Genomic DNA, 11,261 nt, shown 5'->3' with positions numbered 1-11,261 from the left:
GCGATACTTAACGTATTCATCGGAGAGCTTCCTGGACTCAAGCACACGCTAATTCCTCGATTACTTCTTCTGAAATGTTCTACTCTTCGAATTTTCAGAAGGGTTTCTGTCGAATTTAACCCAGTAATTCCGGCCGCTTTTTCGTTCTTTCTTGGGAAAATTATAAATGTAAAATTCGAATACGCGAGGTGGATGTTTGCCCCAAAAGAACAACACGATGAATATTCAATTGTTGAAGTTCTTCGTCAGAATGTGAGAATTGACCAAAACTAAATTTATCAACAGTAAAGACATCCGTGAATATTGATGAGTTAACGTTTCCTAAAGTCCGCCTTCTTACGTAATTGTCTCGGTATATGTTGCGCATCGAGATTCATAAATTCGTGAGAATTTTCTAGTTTATTTATGTCTAGCGATGTAGCCTGTGTACCGACGAAATTGTATCGACAGTGTGTGTAACAATGCGCGTTACCGCGGCGAAATTAGTGCGCATAAAAAAAAGACACGGAGACGTTTGAACGTTGTTTATATGCGGCAGGTTCAAGGTTGGTATTTATAAAGAAGGAAAAGCTCTTTGTGGAAACTCGAATTGTTTGGTAATTGTTCATGGAAATCAAATTCGCCGAATATATTAATTCCTCTGAGCGCGTTACGTGAACCGATACTTCAAACGTCGACCTTGTGATCCCGGATGGCTCCTCCAAGACCTTTCGTGTTTTAAATTAATGAACGTACGTATATGTACATACATGTATGTACTTACAATGCGGCATAGATCTCCGACGTGCGCAGACCGTTCGCCATTATAAATACGTTTTCATCGTGACGATCGGTCGGCATTTAAGATTACACGTCAATGAGGTCCAATTCCACCACGCTTTTATATAAAACAGTCGACGTGGGAATGGCCAGTGCTGTCCAATGTGCTTCTAACGGAACAGTGGTTCGCATGAATTAAATTGAAGAATCCAGAAAGAACAAAAGAAACCAACGAGCACTACGTGTTTTAAGTGAAACAAAAAAAGAAGAAGACAGAGAAAGTGTACAGAAAGAAATAAAGAAACAATGGGGTTCGTGGAGAATTACGATTACTATTGGAATCAGAAGGCTGGTGAGTGAAGAAAGATCACGACACCAAAGACGGATAAACTGAATTTCTGTAAAAACTTCTCGTTTCTAGATCCAAGAACGAACGTTCTGCCATTCATTGGATCACCGATTCTCATCCCTCTCATCCTATTCTCGTATTTATACTTCGTTCTGAAATGTGGGCCTGATTTCATGAAGAATCGAAAGCCGTACAACTTGAAAACCTTCACCCAATTCTACAACGTCTTTCAAGTCCTCGTTAATATCTTCATAGTGTACAACGCGATCTGTGCCGGTTGGTTCACCGAGATATCGCCCTTCTGCGAGATACCCGATTACTCGTACACGCCTGGTCCGCTAAGGGTACATTGACAATTCGGTCGAAGAATATATTTCTGAAATGTTTCTCGATTTCACCCGTATGATCGATTTTTCCTTCTTTCGTCTTTGTTCTTTCCAGCTGGCGCACACTATATGGTTCGCGACCATGGTGAAACTGATCGATCTGATCGAAACAGGGGTGTTCGTGCTGAGGAAAAAGAACAAACAAATTTCGTTTTTGCATCTATATCATCACGTATCCACGATCTTGTTAGCCTGGCTCATCACGAAATACATTCCTGTCGCGATGGCGTCTTTCAACTTGTTGGTCAACTGTTCCGTACATGTGATCATGTATACGTATTACTTCTTAAGCACGTTCGGTCCAAACGTACAGAAAGCGATGCTTCCGTATAAACGGATGATAACCATAATACAGATGGTGAGTAACGAAGAATTTACTTTCGTTGAAAGATCAGATTTCTCCATTGTTTAAATTTGCCAATTTGATTTTTCCTATTTTTCTTTCGCAGGTACAATTCGTTATCTTAATATTGCACAACGGGCAATCACTTCTACCGTCGTGTCCGGTGCCGAAACTACCAGGCCTCGCGTCGATAATCGTTATAATGATAAACTTCTTCCTCTTCTACAATTTCTACAAGAAGAACTACAAGAAACCCGCGCAAAAGATGAGTTAAACCTGGCTCGATGTTCGTAGACGTTTTGCAAGTGATATTTATAGTACGTTTTCCATTACGAATATTTCCACGATAAAATGAACTGTAAATACCTCGAAGAAGAGTATATTGTTTTCCTTTTAGAAGAATTTATGGATCACACGAGAAAAGTACAATTAACCGTGATTTACTCGTTCTAGTATAATTCATAGGACCATCGTGATCCATTGCGGATATTTATTACGAAAAATCGAGAAAAGTTACCGCGTAGATTTTCAATGAACGTAAGTAACACGTGAAACAAGAAGCCTTATCAGAGGTAGCATAGTCAAAGTTCGCGGCAAATCACCTTATTCAAATGATATACGACATTCACGATTACCATATTTAAAAGCACAGATATGATAACAATAGTGTGAAGTTTATACATACGTACAAACGGTGACATGTATTCAAATTCGAATACGCGGTTATGGTCTTTCTCGTTCGATCGTTTATGCAGGCGAACGTTTGACTATTTAACGACACGACAGAAATATAAAAGACAGGAAAAATACGTTTTCCTCTGTCGTCGATTTCGCTGGGGAAAAAATCGAACGCAGAACAAATTGTCACACTTACGTACGATAAGAAATTCCGAGAAAGCGACAAAATGGCCATTGATATGTCACTCACCTGAAACAGAAAGATAGAAAAATTGATAAGTACAATGTGGTTAATTTTTGAGAAATTACAATCGATCGAAGAAAAAGAAAGAAAAAAGAAAATTGCTCGATTTGTCAACACAATTATGAGTTCAATTACATTCTCCGTCTATCTATTTCCCCGTCCTTTTGCTCCATCTGAAAGAAGAGTCGCTGACGCTTCAGAAACTTTCCAGCCATTATAACAATTGAGAATATTTCCTCAACTGTATTAGACTTCGATTGGCGAACTTGCCACCCCCCACCTTCCCACGACAGATTTCCGATCTCAGGCTTTTCTACGAATTAATTACATTCGAATATCTTCTTTAAGTTTGTCGGTAAAGAGCTTCGGATACCAAAAAGCTTCGCTCAAAAGACCGGGCAAGAAGTAGATCCGAGAAGTTCGGCCGGTTAAGTAAGACCCCGGGAGCCTGTGAAAGTGTACATAAGTTTATCAACGATATCTCGCAATAAAAACCCCTGTATTAAAGAAAATTCTCAAAGCCTTGGAATACTCCGGAAGAAGAGAGAGAGAAAGTACGCGTTCCAATTTTCCTTTTATGAAACGTGTAAACGAAAATCGTGACGGTGGGCGAGAACGAGCACAAAACAGTCGGACGAAAAACAGAGTTGACGTGATACGAAAATCGATATCACCGCAAAATAATGTTACCGCGCGCAATGTTTGATCTATTCGATTAATATCGCCAGACCTGCCTCCCTCGCGGCGTGCATCCAATGAATCCAATCTTCCACGTTGTAACAACGTCAAACGCACAGCTCAGCAGACTCTCTCCCTTTGACGAAACCATTCAAATTTGTCCTTTCTTTTTATTACCGCGGGCGAAGAATAATTACGGCCGCCGGTAAAAAGATCGCGTTTCAGTGCGTACTCTCGAAAGATTAAGTTCCCCCGCGTATATATTCAAAAGATTCAGTTTCAAAGTGCAACTTCCAAAGGTAAAGTTTCCACGTGCAGACATTTCTTCCCTCTTCTTATCGCGAATTTTTATCCAAAATTTTAATGCACGTTATCTTTGCTAAAGAATTCATTCGTTGCGTTTTCATTCGGTTGTAGAACGTAGGTGCGTGCTTTTTTCTCGATATTCAGCAGCGTTCGCTGCGGCTAATCTAGCTGCTTACGGGCGGGAAAACTCGAAATCCTAATTAGGGCACAGAAGACCCGGAGTTCCGTCCTGCTTCTCAATAGCGATTGGCACGTCACCACGAGAACGCTAAACTTCAAGCAAGGATTACGGGATTGTGGACTAGTTGGCCGAGTTAAGAGCGTGTGCGATGTCCCCGCTTCGCTAGAGCTTGCACACGCTACGTGTGCGCCAGATGCGCACACCAGAGAAAAATAGACAATTTCGAGAAGTACTTACGCTGATAACCCGATGATTCCCGACGAAACCAGTTAAACCTACGAATTCGTTTCGCGAAAATTCCCGGAACAAGATTACCCCTCTTTCGCTCAAACTTTATTTCCGCGGCTCGTAAGAAAGGGTTGCCGAACCTAACGGACCAGAATTCTCCTTCTCGCTACAATTAATCTAACGATCCAGACGAACGACGAAGTTTTCTACTCACAGCTGATGTTCCTGAGATAAGAAGGACTAACGTCTCCTTTCTCGAGAGTCTAACATGGTGCAACGTCTTAAATCGATCGATAATTACCCGGAGGAAAATGTTTCTGGAACGCTGGCATCTCGCTTTACGTGTCGTTAGACACGGAGAACGCTGAGACGAAAGTTTGCCACGGAGAAGCAACTCCGCTGGTGTACGCGTTCTCGATCGAGCTGTATGATAAAAATCGAGGCATGCTCTGGTTCGTACGAGTCTGTAAGTCGGGGAGGACGTTCGGTGAAAAGTGAAAATCGTCGGCCGATACGATGTCGAACGGTCTGAATCTCCCTCGGCTGTCTCGTAACAATGGAAATTTCTTAGCTCGAGGCATGCTTCGAAATTATTTCCGACCATCATCAGGGTCAGCCGCCTTTTATCACCTAGTTCCCTCGTTCCAACGTTTTTGGCCTAGTTCTCTCTATTTTTCCACGTCACGAGACTTCCAAGTTTCCGCGCTTTTTCCGTGAACCGGGAGAAATCTTTCTCTCGGAGTTCGTACGAGAACTGTTTCCTCGGTTGTTAATTGGAAGAAATAGAAACGGTTAGGTCGCGGTTCCGTAGGTTTTCGGCTGGAACATTCTTCGAGTTAATTCACCGCTCATAATTTTCTCCCGTGCACGCGAACATGATTAAAATGCACGGTTAAAGAAGAGAGATTGTTCCGGGATGAAATTTCGTTGGGATTTCTACGCCGAAATTTCAAGCTCAAATACCTTCCCTCGTGATTGCGCGGGAATTTCTTCTATTTTCTCCGTCGCGAGAGTCTCCAGACGTACTCCAATTTCTTTCGTTTCAATTCCACCGGATCGGGGGATATTTACGGCGTCTAAGATCGTCGTTCTTTCGTGCGTTAATTGAAGCGGAGAATAGTCGCGGGACGATGGTAATTTCTCCACGATGGAAATATAATCGAACAAAGGCACACCGAGGGCTGCGCTATAGAAACTTTTTTTACAGTCGCTTTAACGAACACGTTTCTCATATTTTCGGTTTTGCGTACGGTTTAAAAGCCCATTATCTAGCAATATTCGTTTCGCGGTCACCGCTTCGGTCTCTCGACGATTCGTCGTATGAACGAAAAAAATTAAAAAAAAAAAAAGGAAGGGGGAAAAAATCGCTCGCCATTCCGCGGCGACGAAATCTCATTTTTCCTTTTTTCTGCAAAATTGCTGCCAGTAACTAGTCCGCGGCCGCACGTTGAAAAAGTAACGAGTAAACTTTTCGCGATTTCCCAGCCTATGTGTTTCCGTTACAAATTTTTTCGGAATTCGAGCGAATCTCCTCTGTAATGATTCGAACGTCGCGTTCCGATGGGAAAATGTAATCGTCGCGATCGTCGAATTCTCTAAATTCTCCGCATTGTTGAATTTAAAATATCTTTTTTCCCCTCAAAATCGAGTGAAATTTTCCGGTATAAATTAGACCCCTTGAAACTGTTCAAATATTCTGCAACGGTCTTTCAGGTATCCGTTAGAAATTCCATTCGATACACGTTTTTAGCGAATGTGATATTGAAAAATGTCGAATAAAAGAGGAATTAACGAGCTTTGTCGGCGGATTTCGAAAATTAGCGACGATTTAATCGGAAAAATGGGACGAGAAAAGTTTTTCAATAACACGCGCAACGCACGAAAATGCGTTCGAATTGAATTGAAAACGCCACCCCTGCGTTTCCGTGACACAGAGCGGAGGACGAGCGGAGGTACGGTTTATCTGCTCGAATAGTTTACGCGATGCCAGAAATTGGAACAGAAACGAGTAATCTCGGTGTAGTCGTCGCGAGAATGCAAATATCAACTTTGCAACGGGCCAGAGGAAAATGCAATAGAGACCGGTAAAAGATGGAAAGAGAGGGTCGAGGAGGAAGGAAAATAGGAAGGGAGAGAGAGAGAGAGAGAGAACGGGTACAATTGAGACATCGACATAAGCGTTTTAAACAAGTATGCCTGCATCGCTTTTGTTCCCCGCGAGCTGTTATATCGTCACTTTACACTGCGCCTGCCGCGACCATTGTTCTTCCTATGAAACGCCGGTTGACATACTTGCCTGGGACGACGGTTCCCTCCTGAACAATGTAAAATAGCAAACTAATGTGTATCTATGCCCACCGTTAAAGGAAACACAACCCTCCTGTTGTTCAATTCGTTTTCGTTAATGAAGAACTGCGGTTCATCCGAATTTAGGTTCGTCCTTGCTTGGGCAAATTATGAAATTTGGGAACGAAAGAGAATTCAATTTTTGAGGCCATGGATCGCTCGAGAATTTGATTTTTGCAGCCGTGGATACCTGAAGAGTTCAACTTTTCAAGCTAGGGATACCTGAAGGGTGTAATTTTTAAAGCCACGGATTCCTCAAGAGTTCCATTTTTAAAGCCACGTATTTCTCAAGACTTTAATTTTCACTGTTTTCAAGGCTCCTTCATTCCTCTATCATCGTGAAGCTCGAATTCAGACAGCCCCGGAAGAAGTTATCGCGTTATCAATTTCAGGAGAAAACAATTCACCGACAGGCAAGATACAATGATAATTGGCCACTGTGTTTAGAGTAGAAAGGACCATTGAAATGTCCACGTTGAACGACGTATCGATGGAAACGTGTCGCTTTGGCCAAACAGAGTATAATACAGCACGCCACTGATCGGAAGCCAGAGGCAACGAAATCGCTTAATGACGTTGGCTGAATTCAAGCTTTCAGTATTTTGAATATCATCGGCTAAATTTCAAATTCGCATAACACGAATATCATTGGCTGAATTCAAACTTTCGATGGTTCCAATTTCCTCCACAGAACTTCACATGCGAATAACTCGAATTGAAACGGCGCTCAGCTTAAGAAACAAAGAACGAGAAACTTCCCGCCGCCAGCTGATACAAAGGGATATATTTCTTTCGGCGGTGTGAGGAAAAAAGCGGCACGCGATAAGACACGGAATTACCTCGATCTAGTAAGGACTGGGCGGCATTGTTACGAGACGTCATGCTCAACGAAAGAACTCGATTACTCCTGCCTGGCGAGCCGCTCCGATGAAATATAACGGGACGCGGTTTTATGGTAATAATAAGAACGCCGATTCCAGCCTGGTTCTCGTTTGAAACTTTCGTAAGCGTTGATTTAGAAGGGAGAAAGGGAGAAACTGCCGAACAGAGAGAGAGAGAAAGCTCGTAGAAGAAAGTGAGAAAGAGTAAGGAGCTACGAAGTAACTTGAACACAGAAGACATAAACTGATGTTATTCCTGACAAACCTGCACCGGTTACTTGCTGAAATTTCAGTCCATTTCATCGTAATTTGCAATTCCGACGGATTCATATTCGAAATAAAACGAAACAATCGTAGAAATATTACTTTGCATTAAAATATAATCGGACTGAACGGTTAATTAGAATAATCTCAAATGTTCCATTGAAATTTCTCGAAAATCTAAAAGGACAAGAACGTGAAATTTAAAGGCCAACGTCAACTACGTACTTTTACCAAATTTCACGGAAAATTTCCGCGATAATGCAAGCTAGATCACTTAGGCGAACGTTTAATTACTATTAAGTTAGCAGCGCGTCCGACAGGTAAATCGAACTTCGACGTGTTCCTGGAGAATTCACCGTGCTCGCAGGAGGTTCGATGCGCGGCACGGAACAACACACTTTCGTCCGCTGAAATTAGCTGAAACGCCGGAACTTCGGTCGATTTCTCCCGGTCAATAGATTTTTTCGCTTCGAGCATCGAGGCGCTTGAAAGGCTTCTTTTTTTTTATATCGCGACCAGATGATCAGAGCGATGCAGATTTACCGGGTGAATTTCACTGGAAGAGCGAGTCATTCAAAGTGAACACTCCGGAATCGCTGGAACAAAAGGGCCAATTAAGCGCTGGATCTAACGAAAAAAATATCTCTCGATCATTTTTCTTTCTTTTTTTTTTTTTTCAAATTCGTTCGAAACGGTCAGAGCTAGAATATAACCTGTCTAAAGTGTTTCAGAAACTTTCGGGGGAATTTCGAGTACAGAAAGTACAGAAAGAAGAAGGAAGAAATAGAAGGGTAGAAGCGAGTATCCGGTGTACCTATCGATAATTCTGTCTACAAAGGAACAGTAAAAGGATCGAATTTACGATTCTCTTCCCCGAGAGAAGTGAATTTTTCACCGTGCAAAGGCAACTGTATCCGGCCTGTATTATTTACGCGACGGATAGAGAAGAACCTGCTTAAAAAACGAACTGAACGAAGGATCCTCTTGTGTCGAGATATCTCGAACGGTCTCGTCCGTGTATCTCTTTACTCTTCGTTTGTCGAACATTTCTAAGCATCTTTTTCATTTTCTCGAACACCGACCGTATTCGATGTTTCGCGTCGATAATCAAAGTTATCGTAATTAATGAGAAAAAACGAAGAGTATACACGTGGCGCATCGATGAACGCGTTTCGATGAAATATCGATTTCGCGCAGCGGACACGAGAACGATTCGACGCGACAATTTTCGGCCGGACGGCAGAAAAACAACGACGTGGGAAAAGGAAAGACAGGAGGAGAGGAAGGAGGTGAAGCGACGAATAAAACGAGGAATTTTCGTCTGAAATCGAGTCGAACATTATTAATGTAAGATTTTCCACGGTAGAACGCTATCGATAGACGGGGATATATATGAACGACCTTAAACCCCTCTCGACAATTCACTCTGGTGGCTCAGAAATGGGTAGAATGTTCGCGGAGGGCCGAGTAGAAAGAAAATACGACGATGCAAGATGGTCCCGCGAAATGATTTAGATCCTCGAGCTGCCTCGATTCCTCCTCGGTCGCCGCTTCTCCACCGCTGGATACCCTCCAGCCCTATCCATCCCTATCATTCTTTATCCTAACTGCCGCGCGTTAAGCGTGAGTTATCACCGTTGTGCAACGACAGAGATTAAACAACGGGAATCCATGTTTCGCCAATCTACTTTCAGCGGGTTTCTATCGAGTCTGTTTGTAACGTAGCCGAACCTGTTGATAAGTCGTCACTCAACGAGATCGCTTCTTGTAAAGTGTGTACTGCGAAGAACGAAACGAACGAAACGAAGGAAATGTGGCACTTGAAGATTTTATTAACGAGTCTTGCGTGATAAACGGAGATTACTTTGAAATCACAGAGAAATAATTCATTTTCAACACTACTTTACCGATACCGATTTTTATCGACACTGACAAGTGTCCAAAATACGAATTTTCTGGTGTAAAAAATGTTACTACGCCACACTTGCATTGCTAATTTATTAATCAATATAAATTGCGTACGTCGATAGGTAAAAATTTCAATAATTAAACGTGGGTCGAAGTGGACATCGACGAAATGTTGCTAATTTCGAGGTAACTTTTCAGAAGAAGTGTAGCCAGAAAATCCCGTGACACGGTGAATAAACGTATTCCTCACTGATTCCCCGTTCCATCACCGGAACCCATCCGAATTTCCTCTACATTTAAAGGGTTAATTCGGCCAAGGAGCGTACCAACGATTGCCCAGCCAGAAGCGAAAGGATTAAGATCAAGAGTAATTTCGTGCCGGTGCATTTCGATGACCTACTTTGCGGCTCGACCGAGTCTGCATACACAAAGTTAACCGTGGAATACTGTGTCACCAGAGATCCAACGATAGATCACGTTTTAAGAATAAGGCGGGGTAGTCGATGCACGATCGAGTCGTAGGTTTGCGCCGCGGCGAAATGGACGATCCGGGGGGAAAAACACAGTTGAACCGGTGGAATTACACAGAGGGAGAGACGAGAAAGTAGACGAAGGATATAGAGGGGTGAAAATGGAGGAAAAGGAGAGGAGGAGAGCCGGTCGAGCGGCAAAAATAGGCAGAGAGTCGACGAGGAAAGAAATAGTTGGAAGATTGATAGGTGGATAAGAAAAAACGGGGGCGGCAAGCAAACGAACGGAAGGAGAGATAGAAGCGTTATCGACGACCGGAATTTATTCTTTGGCAGAGAGAAGTTGATAGATTCATGGACCCTCTCTACTTCAGCTGGCCAGCGCAAACTTTCTTTGCATTTAAAGCCGGATCTACATCTACCTATGGAAAGAGGTAATCCCGTAGCGTTTAATTGTCTTCGAAATTTTTTCGCCTCAATCTCCCCCGGATTGGGCTAATGTTTCTTCGACGATTAATGAAGATTTCGCTTTTCGCTCGCGTTTCACGCGGATGATCGCGAGTTTTTCCGTTTGATCTTCGGTGGGTGATTCGGATCGAGGTAGAATTTCGTTTCGTACTTAAACGAGAGTCTTAATGCACATACGCGAACAAATTGAAATAAAAAATTTGTTTAAATTAATAAATTTCAAATAAATCTCCTTCAATTTGAAAATTAGAAGCGTGCGCAAAAATCATTCGAACACAAAAGCTAGGATAAAGGGATGAAATTTCTTTATTTATCTCCTAACCATTTTTATTCCCTATTCCATAAAATCCTGTTTTTGCATGCACGCAAAGCTTCCAGGGGTCGTTCTTTCGTAGGTCGAAGTTTTCTCTGTAGCCTATTGTCAGGGCGATCGATTTTACGGCCAGCGCGACCAATATTTTCCGGATTAAATTCAGACCGGCAGCTTTGGCTGCGAGCGCGCCGAAAACTGCGAAATTTTTCCGTCAGATCGGCAAAGCCGTTTCAATTATCCTGCATAAACCACAAGCTCGCCCCCTGCCCGACAAATTCGAGCACGTTTTATAATCGTAAAAGTGAATTAACGTCGAACTGGTTCGCCACTTATGAAAACGCCCTTAATGTAAGATCGCTAACGAGAATTTATTCGCCCGGCAGAAGTAATCCACGAACGGATTAAAGCTGTAACAGTCCCTGGATCCTCTGTTCTGTTGCACTTTATAAATGCGAATTA

At 42.6% G+C, this 11,261-nt stretch overlaps 1 protein-coding gene across 1 annotated transcript; it reads left to right on the top strand.

Annotated features, from left to right (window-relative positions):
• Positions 1-798: 798 nt before the first annotated feature.
• LOC108573561 (elongation of very long chain fatty acids protein 1-like) lies at positions 799-3,201 on the top strand. Its single transcript, XM_017936024.1, has 4 exons — positions 799-1,111; positions 1,181-1,452; positions 1,550-1,852; positions 1,944-3,201. Exons 1-4 carry the CDS (start codon positions 1,066-1,068, stop codon positions 2,109-2,111), a joined length of 789 nt encoding a protein of 262 aa, XP_017791513.1. The 5' UTR covers positions 799-1,065; the 3' UTR covers positions 2,112-3,201.
• Positions 3,202-11,261: the final 8,060 nt, after the last annotated feature.

The sequence above is a fragment of the Habropoda laboriosa genome, unplaced genomic scaffold, assembly GCF_001263275.1.
Source record: "Habropoda laboriosa isolate 0110345459 unplaced genomic scaffold, ASM126327v1 scaffold148, whole genome shotgun sequence".
Taxonomy (NCBI): Eukaryota; Metazoa; Arthropoda; class Insecta; order Hymenoptera; family Apidae; genus Habropoda; species Habropoda laboriosa.
Note: the sequence above shows the minus strand (reverse complement) of the source record. Positions and strands in the feature narration are given on the sequence as shown.

What these genes read in the sequence shown, in the direction of transcription:
- LOC108573561 (XM_017936024.1), top strand. Translation starts at nt 1,066, where the DNA reads ATGGGGTTCGTGGAGAATTACGATTACTATTGGAATCAGAAGGCTG. An exon ending in CTATTGGAATCAGAAGGCTG is followed by an intron (nt 1,112 to 1,180) that starts GTGAGTGAAGAA and finishes TCTCGTTTCTAG; the next exon opens with ATCCAAGAACGAACGTTCTG. An exon ending in TGATAACCATAATACAGATG is followed by an intron (nt 1,853 to 1,943) that starts GTGAGTAACGAA and finishes TTTCTTTCGCAG; the next exon opens with GTACAATTCGTTATCTTAAT.